Raw genomic sequence first — 19,183 nt, forward strand, 5'->3', positions numbered from 1 at the left:
AGAATATCATCAGAAAAATCCATGGGAGGTAAGATTAGGTCACCAGATTTTTTTCAATGAATCCGGGGGCACCTTTCAACTTCAATGGATTTTGTATGGGGACTGATTTGTAAATCTGGGGACTGTCCCCAGGAAACGGGGACGTCTGGCAACCTTAAGGTAAGACTATCAGTGGCTACTAGCTCTAAAGGCTATGCTCTCTCTTCCATGGTCGGAGGCATTAATGCTTCTTAATACCAGTTTCTGGAAACCACAGAGGGGAGGGGCTGCCATTGTCACCGGGTCCTCCTTGTGGGCTCGCAGCAGGTTTCTGGTTGGATGTTGGACTAGACGGGCCATTGTCCTGACCCAGAGGCTCTTCTTACCTTCTTATGGCATATTGCAAACTAGTTTCTTGCCCTTGTGTTAGCGGTGTGCTTTCAAGGAGGTTTTCAAACAAGGGGTGGGGACAGCGGCGTAGCGTGGGGGGCTGTGCAGGGGGGGCCGCCCGCACCGGGCGCAACATCTGGGGGTTAGGGTTAGGGGGCACAAATTACTTGCCTTGCCCCGGGTGCTGACAACCCACGCTACGCCACTGGGTGGGGAGCAATCTCGCCCCCACCTCCTGCAGCCTAAACGTGCGGAACACCACCTCCTCCTCCTCCTTGCACATTGTTCACAACGAGCTCGATCCTTTTCCTTTCCAAACCCCTCCCCCTTCCCCCCTAACCTGCCTCCAAGTAAAGCGCGCTGGGAGTTGGTGTGCGTCGGGGGCACATCCTGGCCACTAGCCGCTGACTCAGTCCTCCGCTAGAGGGCGCCACAGCCCCTCTCCCTCCTCCTCCTCCTTGTCCCCGCAGCCATTGAGCGAATGGACTGGGCTCCGGAGCGCACGTTTCCTGCAAGGGGGAAGAAGCCGCGGCGGAGCACGCTCTGACCGTTGCAGTCCGGCGCCGGCGGGGTGCGAGTGGGCTGGAGCCGGGGAGGCGTCGCCGTGGGCCCGGCGGACTGGCGAGCCCCGCAGCCCTGGCCTCCGCCTGCCTCCTCCTCGCAGCATCTCTCCAGCCCAGGAGAAGCAGCAGCAGCGTCGTCGCCGCCGCCGGCGCGCTCCTTGCCTTTCCTGCATCCTCGGGCTCGCTGCCGCCCTCCTCCGCCTCCTCCCCTGCCTCGTTGCTGTGGGTTTCTGGTTGCATCGGGAACAAAGGAAAGGCTTCCCCCCCTCGCCCTCCCTCCCTCCTTCTTCCCCCCCTTCCCCTCCTTTCCTCCCGTCCCTCTGGACTCCCGACGGGCGTAGCAGCCGCAGCAGCCGCCGTGGGCGCCCCGATCGCCCCTTCCCAGCATGAAGGAGATGCCTCGGCTGCTGCCGTCGAGGCCCCGCCGACAGGGAGGGCTCCTGCTGCCGCTCTTGCTGCTCCTGCTCCTGGACGGCCACGTCGCCCGGGTAAGTGACATCTCTGACGCCCCCTCGACGGCACCCGGCCCTGCTTCCTTCCCCACAGGGCGCGCACCCCCCTCCCCTGAATGCTTCCAGGTTTACGTCGTTGCCTTCCTCCTCCTCCCCGCGGCTCGACGCCTTGCCTCTATCCTGGGCCTGCCGTGCCAAGTTCCCTTGACAGGGGGCTTCTTCGCCTTTCTGCCTCCACCCCCCCGGTCTTTCCTCCCGGGGGACCCTTAGGCGCAACCCGCACGCCCCGCCCCACCCTCCCTGGCTGCCCCTAGGTGGGGGAGAGGAAGGAGCAGCTGCGGATTTTTGCATTCGTGGGGGAAACAAGTGGCTCCCTGGGTGGGCGTGTTGGCTCAAGGAGGCGGCCTCCCTCTCTCCGCTTGGGTCGCATCTTGTGCGCTTTCTCCCCCCACTTCCTCGCTTAGCTCGACCTTTAGGCAGTTTTGGCTCAGCCACGAGTCCCCTCGCTCGGTGGCGCTTGCTTCCAGGTAAAACGTGCGCCTTGCTGCCAGAGCGCAGGCGAGTTTCTTTGGCATTTAAGGCCCAGTCGATTGTGTTCAGCGGGGCATATTTCTCTGGAAAAGCACGCCTTTAGCACCGCAGCCTTGCTTGAAAGTAAGAGCAGCGGCGCTTTACTCCTAGGTAAACGCGCGTAAGGACTGCAGGCTTATAGTGTCTCCCCCCCCCCCTTTCTTGGATTTATTTTGTGAATGGGGCCTCCAGTGTCTTCTCCCTGGGACATGTTAGTGTGGCAGCCTTGTTTGGGAATAAGCCCCCTTAGTCCATGGAAGAGGGGCGGGGTCAGCCTCCCACATAACTGGCCAGGATCGCAGCTGGAGTTGCAAAGGGCTTTGTTGGGGGGTGGGGAAAGAGATGGGACCCCCGTCTCCCGTTAATCTTCACGGTGATTGCAAAGCTTCCCTCAGAGGAATCGTTCAGCCACGTCAGATGGTGGTAATAAATAAAGGCACTTCTCGCTCTTCCTGGTCCCAGATTTCCATTCTTGGGGGGGGGGGCTTCCAGGCACTTGGGGTGGGGTCGGTGAAAGCCATATCTAGATGTCATTTGAAGGTCAGCTGGGAAGTAGGGTTACAAATAAAGAGGGCATTCTCTTTTCTCCTTTGCAATTTCGTTGTTCCTTATTTTGGGTGCGTTTTTTCCATGGGGTGGGTGAAGGTTTATTCCCCCCCCCCTTCTCTCCCGTCTGACTTGCTGGGACTGCGACGAAATGTTGGGAGGAGGCTGGTTTCTGTGGGAGTTGCTGTCCCTGCCTTTCCTCTCTAAGCTGATTCCCTGCCATTCTGTTCTCTGTGTGGGAGGGAGTCTGGCTGGCTAGTCCTATTTGTGTGTGTGCGCGCGCTCACGTGTGCCAAGGGATGTGCCCCTGTGGACTGCATATCAATGCCCTGGACCAGTTCTCTTGCCATTGCTTTCCTCCTGCCATTGCTTTCCCCCTCAATTGTCAAGCCTCCTGCCTGAAGAAAATGCTGGCTGTCATTCCAGCAAATGATGGAGATGATGCTTGCTGATTGCTTAAAAGGGAAGGAGCGGGGTGAGGTTGGCCCATTGAGATTCTCTGCACGCAGTTTGGCCTCTGTGGCGCTCAAGCTCTTGCTAGTTTCTCTTTACCCACAGGGCCTTGTCATTATTGCCTGTGGCACAAGCTGGGTCCCTTGCGTGGGTGGGTGGGGGGAAGGTTGCTTAAGGCAGCCTGCCTACAACGTGGCCACCCTCTTGTGAGGACTACAGCTCCCATCATCCCTGACCACTGGCCGTGCCAGCTGTGGCTGAAGGGTCAGAGTCCCAACAGCACCAGCTGGGGGAAGTTTAAGGCAGCTTACATACCTTGTTTCCTCCAACCTACCATGTAATATGGAATATTATAGGGGAAAGGTTATATTGCCAAGAGGGTTGAGGAGCTAACAGTTTGTCGGTTTGTAGGATGGTTGGTGTTCTTCCTGCCCTGCCCCCTGCCACTCATAGAATCATACAATTGTAGAGTTGGAAGGGACCTCAGGAGTCATCTAGTCCAACCCCCTGCAATGCAGGAATCTCTACTAAAGCATCCATGACAGATGGCCATCCAACCTCTGCTTGGAAACTTCCAAGGAAGGAGAGTCCACAACCTCCCAAGTGAGACTGTTCCACTGTCAAACAGCTCTTACTCTGGGGATCGGTGAAGATGATTCTTGGAATTTCCATGCTCTGCAGGCTTGGTAGCAAGAGGTGATGGTCCAAAGTAAAAAAAATAAGACAATGCTCTAGAGACAAAGGCAATGGGGCATCTTCATAGGTACACAAGAAAAGCCTGCTGGATCAGGCCAGTGGTCCACCTGGTCCATCATCCTGTTCTCATACTGCCCTTGGGAAACTTGCAAGTGAAATTTGAGCACAAGACCACTCGCCCCTTCTGTGGTTTGCAGCAACTGGTGTTCAAAAGCAGGACTGCCTCCAACAGTGGAGAAAGAACATAGATATCATAGCCTTCAGCAGACTTCTCCATCATGAATTTGTCTAATCCTCTTTGAAGGCATCTACGTTGGCATCCATCACTGCCTTCTGTGGGAAGGAGTTCCATTGTATGTACTGAACAGAGAAATTCATTTCTTTTATCTGTCCTGAGTCTTCCAATACTGTGGTACCTCGGGTTACATACGCTTCAGGTTACAGACTCCGCTAACCCAGAAATATTACCTCGGGTTAAGAACTTTGCTTCAGGATGAGAACAGAAATCGTGCTCCGGCAGTGCGGCAGCAGCAGGAGGCCACATTAACTAAAGTGATGCTTCAGGTTAAGAACAGTTTCAGGTTAAGAATGGACCTCCGGAACAAATTAAGTACTTAACCCGAGGTACGACTGTATTCAGCTTCCTTGGATGGCCCACAAGGGAAGAGACACGCGCACCATATATCTGAAGCACATCACTCAAAGAGAATCCTGCAAACTGTACTTTACTGCTCACAGAGCTACAATTCCTAGCACCCTTAAACTACAGTTCCCAAGTGTGATTTAAATGCATGGTGTGTACACTGCCCATAACTGGCTGAGCCCATACTTCATATGAACAAGGTCCCTGGTGCAATCCCTGACACCTCTAGCTGCAAGGAGCAGGTGTTGGAAATGACCGTTTACCTGAGACCCTGGAGAGTCACTGCCTATCAGAGGAGGTGTTACTGAGATAGATGGACACATAGATTGAAGATAACTTCCTTTGCCCCTGTGCCATGCCATCTGTTTTGGGCCAAGGTGGAGGGTCAATGCCCTTTGTGGATGGCATCATGCTGCACACTTGAGTTCAGCTAGATGCTTCAAAAGGTAGGGGTATCTCTAGCGGCAGATGCCCAAGTGTCTCATCCCTAATGTCTACTTGAGCACTGCTGTTTAAAAGCCTGATTTATGCATTGTATTAAAATGTCGATGAGGTCACTCTGCAAAGCACTCTTACTTCCTTTAGCAAAAGTCAATGATGGGAAATGCCTAGATCATTTGTTTAAAAAAAGGAAAAAGAAAAGGTCACTCTCCATATTTGGCTGCTGCATTTTCTGTGTGCAAGAACAAACATATGAACATAAGGAAAGCCTGCTGGATCAGGCCCATCTAGACCAGTGTTCTGTTCCCATAGGGGCCAACCAGAAGCCTGTGGGAAATTCCCAGGCAGGACCCTGAGCACAAGACCATTCCTGTGGGTTCCATCTGTGGAGGCCAAGCAAAGCCATCATGGCTAGAAGCCATCAATAGCCCTCTACTCTATGTTTTTGTCCAATCCTCTTTGAAAACCATCTTGGTTGGTGGCCATCACTGTCTCCTGTGGCAATGAGTTCCATAGTTTAACCATGTGTTGTGTAAAGAAGTGCTTTCATTTTATCGGTCCTGAATCTTCCAGTTGCTTTGCTATTGATTGGGGCCATTCCCAATTCACGAGAGAGTCTGTGCATCTTTCTGTCCTTCCCAAATCCAGTTCCTGGGTTGGGGTGGAGGCCGTGTCTCTCCCATGCATTGTTAATCCCTAAACCATATCCAGGGTCCTGTTCCCTTTTTGTTCTCTAATGCCACCTTCCCAGGCCTGCTGCCTTCCAGCTTGTATCACCCTGGACCTTTAGCCATCCTGTCTGGGGCTGATGGGAGTTATGGTCCTGTGGTCCTCTTATGTTTTGTTGGACTCCCAACTCCCATCATCCCTCACCCTGCTGGCTGAGGCTGCTGGGAGCTGTTGGAAGGCCATAACTTCTCCCTCACAGCTGTAGTGAGACAAAGAAATAGTCGGCTTCCAATATTCTGTCATAAATCCATATGTTACCTGCCAGTAACTGAAATAATAACCAGATGAGGTACTTCCTTTGGGTGAAGGCAACGATTCTGGGCTTGATGTTCTAGCCCCAGAGGCTTGTGGGAAAGCATCTTTCGTGAAGAGCTGTCCATTCACAGGAAAGGAAAAGTCCCCAAACTCAGACTTGCCGACACCGTGAAGTCTGCACTTGGCTTTAGAAAGAAGCAATGCACTCTAGGAACGGCTGCAATAGCTGTGGGGCCCCAGATAATGTGGCTTTCTGAGCCTGGATGACAGGAAAGCAGGGAGTTACTGGGAACAAAATCAGCCGAGCAGCTGGAAATACATAAAATATTTTTAGAGCAGAAATAACTTGTTTACCCCAGTGGTGGGACCAGTGTCTAAAAATTCCGCTGGATACACAACCCACTTCAGTCAAGTGCAGTTTAAAAACAAAAACTCAAGTATCAATAGGGTTTAACTTGCCCTGTTTGTTGACTGTCGATTACCTCCCAAATCCGCCCCAAAAATCCACTTGTCCCTTGGGATATTTACCCAAACACCCACAAATTAAAGCTGCTAATAATCTATTGATTGGAGGGGAGGGGGAGGGAATCTGTCTTGCAGTCACTTCCAAAAGCTTCTAACAAATGTCTCCACACACACCCTTCTCCACCCTGTGTGCATGAGAACAAAACATTGTAGGTGGCATAGAGAGGCAATGAGAAACATTGAGCAGCTGGAGATTGATACCAAGGGAGTCCAGCTTGAGTTAATGGGAGGACCGCTCTCCCCCCACCCCCCGCAGGGGCCGGCAGCTGTGAAGGGACTTGGTGCTGGCAAAGAGGTGGCTTTTCAAGCACTGCTGACAGCTGTGGAAAGTGGCTGGAGTTGTTTTATTCCTACCAGAGGGATGGAGATAAATTGTCTGCTGCACTGGGGTGGGGGGAAATGGGTGAATTTTGTTTTCTTTCAGATTCTCATTTTTCTCAGTCTTAAAATTCAGTTCCACACAATTCCATATCGCTTGGTGATTTGTTTATTTTTTAAAGTCCTTGTGAAAATTCACCAGTATTTCAGGGCAAATTTCCCCAAATAAGATACATTTCCCTGACTTTGTATGCCCCTTTGTATGTTATTTTCATGGATATATGTAATATAATAATAATAATAATAATAATAATAATAATAATAATAATAATATTTATACCCCGCCCAACTGGCTGGGTTTCCCCAGCCACTCTGAGCAACTCCCAACAAAATATTAAAAACAAATGATAAAACATCAAACATTAAAAACTTCCCTAAACAGGGCTGCCTTCAGATGCCTTCTAAATGTCACAGATAGTTGTTTATTATTTCCTTGACATCTAATGGGAGGGCGTTCCACAGGGTGGGCACCACCACTGAGAAGGCCCTCTGCCTGGTTCCCTGTAACCTCACTTCTCACAGTGAGGGAACTGCCAGAAGGCCCTCGGAGCTGGACCTCAGTGTTTGGGCTGAATGATGGGGGTGGAGACGCTCCTTCGGGTATACCGGCCGAGGCAGTTTAAGGCTTTTAAGTTCAGCACCAGCACTTTGAATTGTGCTCGGAAACATACTGGGAGCCAATGTACATCTTTATGCACACTCTACCTTCGTATATGTTTTTCTGGACACATTACTTGGCTGAAGAACTGCATGGTAGAATTTGGAGAACTGTTACTTTCAAGAACGGGCTGTGTTTTTTGGTTTGCGTATTGTTTTGGCTCAGGTGAAGATAAAGGAGGCTGGTTTTTCTATGTGAATCAAAGTTCTCCTTCCTCCTTAGGAGCAAGTGGTATGTTTGTGGAGGGAGTGGGAGAGGAAGGGAATGAGAGCGCCGAGTTAAACTGTGGAACTCTCTCTCTCTCTCAGGGTGCAGTAATGGCCCCCAGCCTGGAGGCCTTAAAATAGGATTAGACAAAATCATGGAGAAGAAAACTATTGATGGCTATGAGCCATTATGGCTGTTTCTATGGATGGAGGGAGTAATGCTACTGAATACCCATTGCTGAAGGGGAGAGTGCTTGGGTCTTGTTTGCAGGTTTCCCACAGGCAGTCTGGTTGGCCACTGTAAGAACAGGATGCTGGACTAGATGGGTCATTGGCCTGATCCAGCAGCCTCTTCTTACATCCTTTTAGAGATGCAGAAACTATGGTAGTTTGCCTTGAACAGCACATCCTGTACTTTTGGGGAGGTTCTCTCATGCCCTGACAGTTCTGTAACTCTGGGCTGGTGGGATGCCAAAGTATCTCCTTTGCTTGTGCTCCACTGCTTCAAGCTATGGCTCATTTTCTCATTGGGGAAGAGAAAAGTGTGTGTGTGTGGACATTGTAGTCATTAGAAAAAGAGTGAAGAACACTGGTGGAGTTCTGAGGCTTTCAGAATACCAAAAATAAATAAATAAAAGAAAATTAAAAGAAAATGACTATTGGGGGTGGTGGTGGTGTCCAAATCAGCCCAATGAGGACTAAGGGTGCAGCTAACACCCGATAAATATGGACTTTTAAACAGGTCTAACATTTTCTGGTATTTTGTCATAGACATCCAATTGAAAAATAAATCTAAAGCCAAATGGGCTACCCAATTATTTTTTTTAATGATCATCTCAAACGAGATAAGATGTAACTTTTAAAATTTTCCTAATGAGGCTGGTAAGCCAGATATCGAATCTGCAATTAGATGTGTAATTTTATTTTCAGGAGCAAATCTCTGCTTTATATGTGGCATTTTTCTTATAATAGATATCTAACTAGCTCTGTTCACTTCCTTCTTGTGCTAGTATTTAACGTACTGAGCAAAATATTGTATTTCTCCATCCAACCATGGGCAATGTTGTTAAGCTAATAGCAGGGGTTAAACATTTTGCCTGGAGGTAAGTTGAAAACAAATTAAGTCTAGCTGCATACATTTTAAGCTGGAGTTGATTACTACCCCGCTTTCTGTCGGAGGTACATCAGGATTGGCTTCCTTGAGGCCAGGAATTTACTTCATTCTCCAGTCTGCTGGGTGACAAAAATTAGCTGGGTGCAAGCAATGACTTGGAGCCTGATCTCCATTGTCAGGAGAATCAAGTAGATCAGTTCTTGCTGGACTGGACTGCTTTAGATCATGGCACAATCTTATACCCATGGTTAATAGATTTTGAGTGGGCTGTGCCCTCTCATTTTCTGCAGCAGTAAGGTTTTCACTTTGTTACCTTTTAAGCCTTAGAGTTCAGGACTGTATCTTCTCAGTACTACTCATTGTTACCATGTCAACTTGTGTTGAAACGTCTTTTCCATTTTTGAGTAAGGGGGGCTGCAATGGGCAGATGTGGCTGTGTCTGCATTTGGCCATCACACTAAACCATGGTTTAGTGTTACAGGGGAAAAAACCATACGTCCTCTCAGGTTTGCACATTCCTCCCTCTCTTCTCTTCTGATGCAGTTGCAAATAGGAAATTGAAAGCCTCCTCTTCCATTTTAGACCAACCATAGTTTAGTACATTGCCTGTTCCCTAAACTGTGTTTACTCTTAACTGTGGTTAGAGAAAACAAGTCAGGTTCATAACCCATGTTTTGAAACTGGTTTGTTTCTGCTAGCCGCTAGTTAGCTACACTTTACTCTGGCTGGCACAATATGGCGAGTTGCAGTTAATCAAAAACAAAAGCGAAAGCTTCCAAACTTCTCCTTGTGCTTTTGCTGAAGAAGGGAGAGGCACACGGGTCCAAGGCTTGTTGTAAGTACAGTGGTACCTCGGGTTAAGAACTTAATTAGTTCCGGAGGTCCGTTCTTAACCTGAAACTGTTCTTAACCTGAGGTATCACTTTAGCTAATGGGGCTTCCCGCTGCCGCTGTACAATTTCTGTTCTCATCCTGAAGCAAAGTTTTTAACCCGAGGTACTATTGCTGAGTTAGCGGAGTCTGTAACCTGAAATGTCCGTAACCTGAAGCGTCTGTAACCCAAGATAACACTCTAGTTCTTCTTATCAACCACAGAGTTTAGCACATAGTTCGTCAACTTTTTCTTTTTGGCCTGTGGGCACATTTGCAAACCATAGAAACTTTTGCAGGCTCCCGCCCCCACAACCAAGCATTCACCACAACCAGTAGCCACACTATTGGGTACACTGGAATGCTTCTTTCAAGTTTGCTTCAGCAGCCGGATGCATATGCCTAAATACCTTTGTGCCCATGGGCTCTGTGTTAGTGACCCCTGGCTTAGCATTGCCTTCATACCATCCTTAACCTGGGTTAAGACCAACAAGGGAAGAAAGGGGAAGTTTGCCTGTACAATTTCAGCACAGTACATAACGTATATTATATATACGGATTCCCGACATCTAACCCTATACCCTATTGCACAGTAACTAATGTGGAATATGGATTTAATAAAGAGAGAGAAAGATGGGTGAGGGAGTTTGCCCTAGAAAGTGGCAAGGAGTACATAGATCGCTCTTGCTCTCTTAACTATAGTTAAGACAGAAAACAAGCACCTTGCGAAGAAGAGCTCTCACCCAGCTGTTTTGCTGCGGCTTTGTGTTGTGTGAGCAGGGAATCTTTTTATGATGGAATTCAAACACAGGTAATACTGTACCCCAGTCTGAACTGCTACTGTCCAGCAAGACACTGTCATGCAGCACAGCCTGTGTTAGAAACTGATATATGAAAGCTAGGAGCTAAATGGCACTTTAAGCCTAGGTTATGGGCGCAACAAAGGAATGTCTAGGCACACTTTTTTATATATGTAACAAGAATATAAAGCTGAAAATGGATGAACTGCAGCTCAAATATTATGTTCATTTTTCACACGGTCTAGTCCTTCCCCTGCCCACCCACCTAATATTCTTAAGAGGGTCTCTTCTCCAGTCTTCAGAGATTAGCTGAAAGTGGGGAGGCAGAAAAAGGTCCTTCTTTCCTTCCACTCTGCCATTTTAATCTGAAAATTTAGGCCCAGTACTGCACCCAGAGCTCAGAAACTGCTTGTGCTAATTAAATTCCCTGTCGCAAAATGCACCTAGAACAATGGGAGTTTCAAACACTGAGTACAACTCTCAGCATTGAATAATAGAATCATTGTATTTTAGAGTTGAAAGGGACCCCAAGGGTCATCTAGTTCACCCCCTGCAATGCAGGAATATCTAGGTGGCCTGTATGGGGATTCAACCTGCGACCTTGGTGTTATTAGCACCATGCCCTAACTGACTGAGTTAACAGGGTGCAAGCAGATGATGCCTGTCAGTGGTGCAGATGTAGCAGTGTGTTGAGTGCAATGCAAAACAGAGGAGACCCCCTGCGTTCATAATCATGAATGTCTGGGATCCAGAGAACCATACGGCTAGTTCTCCATAACATCCCCAAGGGGCTTTTGTAGTGCAGTCTCCTTTCCTTACCCCACTGCATGCTACATAGCTAAGCACTTTTGAAATCCAAAGCACTTTTAAAAAATGACGTGGGGTTTTGCTTTTCAAAGGGGGGAAAACTTTACACAGAATGGTCCAAGCTCTTGAGTAGAATTTAAGTAGCTTTTTGGACCCTCTCCAATGTTCTGTAATTCAGGCCGGGATCCAATTCTTGGGGATATGTGTCTTTGAACATGTTTTGTTTCTAAGTAAAAAACGCCTACAGTTAAGCTGTGGGTTACCCAACAATTGCCTAGGAATATACAGGGGCCCAGTTGGGTCTGATCAAGGGCCCAACTGGCCCAATATCGTGTTTCAAACACCGGCCAGCTAGATGGAGAGTTCAAAAGTGCTGTCTGCCCCTTGTTGGCACCCATCTGTCTTGGGAGACAATGGAGGTGAGGTCAAGCTGTTAGAAGGTTACAGTGTCTGTTGTGGCTGTAGAGACTGATAGGGGAGAGAGATGGTTTGCTGCAGCTGGGGCAGATGAAGGCATCCAGTTGTGCTGCTGCAGATGCACCATGGCGTTTTTCCACACTACATTCCTCCCAGGGGTCATTCCTCCTCTGGTCATTGCTGTGGATACACAACCTGACTGTCCGTCTCCAGGCACTGCGGTCATCTGCAAGGGATATCCACAAAGAGGGGTTGGTGTTGACAGCCTTTGTGTCATGTTTGCAGACATCTTTGTAGCACAGAGTTGGTCCGCCAATGGGCCTGGTGCCTGAAGTCAGCTCCCCGTAGAGCATGTCTGCCAGCCACTAGTCCTGCAGATAGCGTTGTGTTTGCATATCTTCTGAATAAAAAAAATTAAAAATCTGAGTCCTGACTTATCCTAGTTTTGCAGCAGAAGGGACCACTTCAGAAGTTTTTAATATTTGTGTAAGATGTTTGGAGTTAGCTTCTGAAGGAGAATCTCATTTGCACACATTCTGTTCTAGGCGATGGAGCTGCATGCCATTTTGAACAATAAAATGTTTGTTTTGCATTGTCCGCCGAGCCAATTGTGTGTGGGCTTCAGAGGCTGGACTTTGGGGCTGCTGAGGAGGCAACCATAAAAAACTTTTCTGGGAAGTTTGATGAGCTTGCAGGAAGTGAATCTAAGTTCAACAGTATGTTGAAGTGTATGTTTTTAATGTATTTAAAAAAATACCCTTAAAAATATCTTATGTATATGATGAATCTCTTAGAGATATAAAATGTAACTTCACCACATCCCCAACCCAACCTCTTGTTGCCGTTCCCACCCATCCAACAAACAAACAAACGCCATAGCTCAGAATATAGGAATATTGAAAGCTGCCTATGAATCGAACCACTAGTCCATCTAGTTCAGTATTGCCTACTCGGACTGGCAGTGTACCTCCAGGATTTCAGACAAGGAACATGCCCAATCGTACATGGAGAGCCATGGAATTGAACTTAGGAGCTGCATTGTACCAGAGAGTAGTGGAGCAGTTAAAAATGGGTTGGTCAACTATTGTCAAGTAAAGGTCAGGTGCTAAAGGATGACTTTTATTAAAACAATAAAAAGATACAGTCGTACCTTGGTTCTCGAACAGAATGTATTTCAGGAGTCTGTTCAACTCCCAGAACTGTTCGATAACCAAGGCGTGGTTTACGATTGGCTCCCGCAGCCAATCGGAAGCTGCAGAAGCTGCGCCAGACGTTTGGCTTCCGGAAATCGTTCGAAAACCAGAACACTCACCTTCGGGTTTCAATAGTTCAGGAGCCTATTTGTTTGGGAGCCAAGGCGTTTGAGATCCAAGGTACTGCTGTACTTTATTCATCAACAGGTTGATACTTACAAAATAACAACAACACCAAGTCAATGTATTCTTACTGTGGAACAAATTATGGGAAGGGCCTTAGCTTAACAGCACTTTATTTGCATGCAGAAGGTTCCAGTTCAATCTCTGGCATCTCTAGGTAGAGTTGGGAAAGATACCTGCCTAAATTCTAGAGAGCTGCTATCAGTGGTTCTCAAACTTTTTTTCTGTGGGCCATACTTTCAGAAGAAAAATTTACTTGCACCATACTGATTTTTTTTATTGATAGGAAATACATTGGAAAACAAGAGGTTCTTGAGTTGTAACATAGAACACCACTACTTTGTAATATGATCATGGGACGTCCAGAAAGTATGAAACAGCGAAGCTACATAAGAACAGGAATCGTTCCCAAAATAGAATGATAAATGAGCCTCTTACACATGCACCTTAAGTATGTATACAAACTCCATGAGAGGTAGGAGTTTGCTTTTGCTGGGTAATCTCGTTTATATTAGGTCTAATTTGAGATAGGCAAACACTCTTCTCCCCATCGACTCAAAGAAGTCTTTCTCTTTTCTGATCTTTCATATTTGTAAGAGAACCGTTGGCTTTGTCAATACTGAACTAGGTGAGCCTCTGGTTTGATTTGGTATAATGTGATAACATTATTGTCACTACATTGGGCATGTTTTCTATCAACAAGCGATGTTTCCCATGAACGTGAATGTGTGTTTTTCTTTGCTTTTGCTATTGATCGCTGAAAACTTGGATCAAGCCCTCAGAGTAGGTGAAATGTTGCAGGAGTGAGGATACTTTGTGTGGATTAAATGTTGCATTGAAACGAATTCAAAGCTCTACTAGGGAATTGTTTTTATTGGAAGGCTTGTAAATGTCTTAAGATGTGGCATACACATCAGTAGCATACACTTCTCCTTTACTTGTATTTATATTTTAAGGGGAAAAGCTGAAGAAGACCGTGAAAATGGTTACTGTGCTAATTTTAGCATGCCTGGAGAAATGTGCTCATAAATATATGGACTTCTTAGGGATACTTCCCTGAAAGGAGTTAATTACAGCTAAGATTTAATTGGCACTGCATCTCTTCCTCTTTCTTAAGTGGATTTGTATTGTGTTGATTCATTATTATTATTATGGTGATGGTGATTGTTATTATTGAACAATGCATTTTTTACCATGGAAAATTGTCTGCCAAAGAAATAAAGCATTGGAAATATGTTTTTCAGTGTCACCTCACCGGTTGGGTGAGAACTAATTTTATGGGCCCTTTCGACAAAGGATCAAAACAATATTGATTTGATCCTGAAAGAAAATTACAGTCAAGCTTTCTTAGTTCAATGTTATCCCCCCAGAATGAGGGAAGCCTCAGGATTTTGACTGCCTAGGGGTCTCCACAGGGTTTGGTCTGGCACTGAGAGCAAGCAATTCAAATGGTGTCCTCCCCTCAGTTCCAGCCAGCATGTCTGATGGCCGTAGTCTATCTACAACTTCATTATACCCCTCTAGGCACCAGTGAGAGAAATGTTTGCATTTTTTTCATGGACCTTGGTTGTTGGGGACAGGAGAGGATTTAGTGAAGAAGGTTACTGGAGGGCAGAGGGCATGCAGGTTGTATTATGTTGAAGAAATTTTGAGTTCGAGGAAGCACTGAGGTCCTCAGTGCTGGCTCTGCACCATTCTGACCTAGTGCAAAGATGTATTAATTGTCTGCAAGAAAGCCCTGGTTGAGTTTCTGGGCTGAACTTCTTTGCACGGTTTGTAGAAGAAAGCAAGCTTTTGTAGCCATTCAGGATGAGGAAGGGAAGTGGGGTTTGCAAGTTTCACTTCCTTTTTCTTTTTTAATGGAGAGACAGGCAGTGATTTAGTGAAACCCCCTTGAGAAGCCTCCCTCCACCAGGACTGTTGGTGGAGATTACACAATGTGGCTGCTAATTAGAGCTTATTTCACTATTCTGGTCAGACATAACCCTTTCTGTCTATCTGGAGCAAGCATTTTCAGCAGGGGGCTGGGGGTTGTTAAGTTTCTCTTCATGCATCTGGTGGAGTAGACTGTAAATCCACAAAAGCTTGTACCATACAAAATTTGTTGCTCTCTGGGTTTGCCACACCAAGGTACTTGGTTGACTGGTAATACAGTGGTACCTTTGTTCTCGAACGGCTTAGTTGTCGAACAAATCGACTCCTGAACACCGCAAACCCGGAAGCAAGTGTTCCGGTTTGCGAACATTTTTCGGAAGCCGAACGTCCGACGCGGCTTCTGCTTGAGTGCAGGAAGCTCCTGCAGCCAATCAGAAGCTGAGCCTTGGTTTTCGGATGGTTTCGGGAGTCGAATGGACTCCTTGAATGGATTAAGCTCAAGAACCCAAGGTACCACTGTAGTCCTCTTTCAGTTCAAATCTTGCAGCTCGTGCTTCTTCACTTCATAGCTAGCAGGAGGAGCAAAAGAGGAAAGGCAGCAGTTCAGCGGTAGAACATGCAGAAGGTTTCAGGTTCAATCCTCAGCATTTCCAAGTATGGAATGTCATATGTCTGAAATTCTGGAGAGGCACTGCCGGTCAGAGTAGACAATGCTGAAGTAGATGAAAGAGTGTTCTGACTCCGTAGATGGCAGTTTCCTGTTCCTGAAAGCAGAACTCTCCATGAACCACCAGTTCTCAATCTGACTGACTACAACAGGTTTCTGACTCCAGTTGTGCTGGCTACTTTTTAAAATTTGCTTAGGTTGGTCCAACGCAAAGAGGTTATTGCGGGACAATTTTGAGTGACAAGGGTGAATATATTGTTTAATGTTTCGACCTACACAGATCCTCTGTGGCAAAGAGAGTTATCCATGTTCCACTTAATGCACTTGAATTACTGCCATGCGTTGCGTACGGGGGCTGCCCTTGAAGACAATTCGGAAACTGTAGTTGGTTCAGCATATGGCAGCAAGCCTTGACTGGATGGGAAATATCATGCCAGCTTTGAGATAATGACAATGGATTCTGGTCAGTTTCTAAGTACACCTGGAATGCTGGAATGGGCTTTTAATGGCTCCCCCAGGTTTCCATACTGTCTAGTCAAACCTTCCTTCACTTACAGGGGGATATTATAATTGCTTACTAATAAGTATGTTCCATTAAATGGAATGTTTACTCTTGGGTTAGATTACTGCAATGCATTATACGTAGTGCTGTCTCTGAAGACGGTTCAGAAATTTCAGCTAGTGCAGAATTCAGTGGCCAGGTTGCTCACCGGAGTAAGACGGTTTGAACATATTACACTGATCCTGGTCTAATTGCACTGGCTACCAATTAGTTTTTGGGTCTAATTCCAAGTGCTGGTTTTGACCTATAAAGCCTTAAACAGCTCAGGACCGCAATACCTCACGGACTGCTTCTCTCCATATGAATCTATCCGGACCCTGAGATCATCTTCTGAGGCCCTCTTTCGTATGCTTCTTCCTTGAGAGGGTCAGAGGGTAGCAATACGAGAACGGGCCTTCTCTGCAGTGACTCCCCATCTGTGCAATGCTCTCCCTGACGCCTTCATTATACACCTTTAGGCACCAGGCAAAAACATTCCTTTTTAACCAGGCCTTTGGCTGACCTAATCAACATCCTATGCCCTTTAAAATGTGGCTCTTTTTTTTTGGGGGGGGGTGTTATTGGATTATTGTTTTTATTTTTATTTAATATATTGTGACCTTTTTTGTGAACCACCCTGAGACGTCCGGGTATAGAACGGTATTTAATAATAATAATAATAATAATAATAATAATAATAATAATAATAATAATAGGATTGCTACTTTAGGCTGTAATCCTATAACCACTTATCTGGGAGTATGCTTTGCTGAACTCAGGAGGCCTTAGCTTTGAGCAAACTTTCTTGGAGTTGCACTTTTAGTTTGGAAAAAAAAATATAGGGGAAATTTCCAACCTTAGTGATCCCAGAGCTTGCAGGCATGAATATATAAGTCTCTTTGAGCCTTGTGTAAAGTGAAGGTAGCAGTTTCTTTCAGTTGTGAAACATATGAGTCACCCTCCTAACCCGAACCTTGAATTCCTTTTTCATCTTGTCACGATCTATTTGTTCAAAAAACTTTTACCCACCTTTTCAATAGCCTAAATTTCTGAGGGGGCTACGACTCAAATAATTACATTTTTTTCCTGCTACAAAACAATGATTCAATAACTGAGCTGCAGAAAGGACTTTATCATCTGAAAATAGAGACAATGTACGTATGTTTGAAATGCAAGAAAACCTTTAATAAAAACAATATAAAAAAAAGCAGTGGAACAGGTAAAATTAAAGCCACTTCTACACTCTTTTGCTGGAGGGATTCTGTTGCAAACCAGCAAACTTAGGCTTTCAACAATTAATTAATTGCTTCATTAGTTTAAGAGCATTTCTAAACCTCTTAATATATATATTTTTAAAAAATTCTAAGTGAGATACACGATGTACACTATTAAAAACAATATCCATTAAACCCCAAATACAACCTAAAACCAATAAAACTATATAAAAGCATATAAAGTAAAACAGAAATTCAGGGGATTCATATACCATAAATCATGGTCTAATCTCATGAATCAATGAAAGCCTGGGCCAAAGGATAAATCTTTACAAGACTTGTGAAGCCACTGGACGTTGCTGCTTCACATATGGCCGAAGGAAGACCATTCTACAGAAAAAGAGCAACAACAAAAAAGAAAAAGAAGAAGTAGCAGCCCTACTGCCCACTGTAGGGAGCAGTGTCCTGAGTAGAATTTCTGCATATGTTCTAAATGATTGCATGGGTCTGTATGTGGGCAGGCAGCCTTTTAAGTTAGGTTAGACTGTGGCTCTTGAGCATCAAAGTCAAGCTCAGCACGTCCAGACTTCGCGCGGCTCTCCGCAAGATGCAGGAGCCCGGCGCTGGGCTCCTGTGGCTTGCATAGAGTTGCCTGTTCTGGGGGCTGGGGTTGGGGGAAGCTCGGGCTTCCCCCGCCCCAGCCCTGCGCCTGGGAAAAAATAATAATTTCCCCCCCTTTATTTCCCTCCCAAAAAACCTAGGTGCACTTTATGGGACGGTGCGTCCTATAGGGCGAAAAATACGGTATTTTGGAAGCTGCCCAGAGAGCTGGGGCAACCCCAGTAAGATGTGTGGGGTATAAATAGTACGGTTATCATTATGGATTGAGATGTCTGCATTTTCATTGGAGAAATGTTGGAGGGTATGGAATCATCAGGGAGGTTTCTGGCCTTGAGTGCTTTTTGCAAGGCTGAAAGGTGTTCCTGAACTCTGATAATGCCACTCGCTTGCCTTTCTTGGTGGATAAAGAGGGATGTGTGAGCATGTGTAGAAACTAGCAGGGGCGCCGACTTATAAAAAATATTGGGGGAGCCCGCGAAAGCTCATGAATAATAAATAAGCTCATGAATATGCAGATAAAGTGGCGCCGCCTCCTCGTGAGTGAATAGGGGAGAGCGTGCTGCGCCTATTAATCAGCTCCGAAGGAAATTGGGTGGAGCTTTTGCTCGGGAGGGAGGGCAGGAGGCATGCAGCCCGACCCTGTGCATTTTGGGCTGGGGGAGGGGCGGCGGTGGCGCTCTGCTAGAGGGGCGCCCGAGATTATTGGGGGGGCAGAGCCCCCCAAACGAATTTTTGAGGGGGCTCAGGCCCCCTCAGGCCCCATGGAGTCGGCGCCTATGGAAACTAGTATTGTATACAAAGGTTGTATAGTTGGGGAACTGTTTAGAGGTTTTTGTTGGGGGTGGAATTGCAGCTGTGTTTGTCATAGTTTTTTATAACCTTTATTTTAGATCTTAAATATGATCTATGTGGAAATGGTTCAATATGGCTGTGTACTTTTTCTGTTGATTGTTTACGACTACTTTTGTTATATTTGCAATTGTGCAATTTTTAAAGTTGTGAGCCACCTTGAGCATGGTTTCAACTAAGGAAAGGCAGCATGGAAATAAAATTATGCATGCATGCATATGTATATAAATTTCCATTTCTTGCTCCTCTCACTTTTGGGTCTGGACCTGCCCACCATTGTTGTGTGGCCCCTGAAATGTTGCTCAGAAGGGATTGTGACCCTTGGGAAGAAAATGGTTCCCCATCCCTGATTCAAACCGGCAATATCTTGGGGGAGTTGCAGCCTTTCCCACCAGGAAACAAAGTGAAAAATGGTCCATTAAAAAGAATGCTTATGGAAGCATAAGCCTGGCATCGCATACTGACGATTAAATGGCCCGTTTTTAAACAAAGAGGGAGATGAGAATGTCTCCTGCCACTCCCCCCTTTCAATAAACAATAAAAAATAT

The 19,183-nt window shown here is 46.3% G+C and overlaps 1 protein-coding gene across 1 annotated transcript in view; it reads left to right on the top strand.

Moving 5' to 3' along the window:
* Positions 1–816: 816 nt before the first annotated feature.
* SDC3 (syndecan 3) overlaps positions 817–19,183 on the top strand; it is a 108,016-nt gene continuing 89,649 nt past the window's right edge. Inside the window, exon 1 of the mRNA XM_082231807.1 lies at positions 817–1,420. Coding sequence (XP_082087933.1) covers positions 1,319–1,420 — 102 coding nt within the window. The 5' untranslated portion in view covers positions 817–1,318. The remainder of the gene's footprint in view (positions 1,421–19,183) is intronic.

The sequence above is a fragment of the Podarcis vaucheri genome (genome assembly GCF_965113315.1).
Source record: "Podarcis vaucheri genome assembly, chromosome: 7".
NCBI lineage: Eukaryota > Metazoa > Chordata > Lepidosauria > Squamata > Lacertidae > Podarcis > Podarcis vaucheri.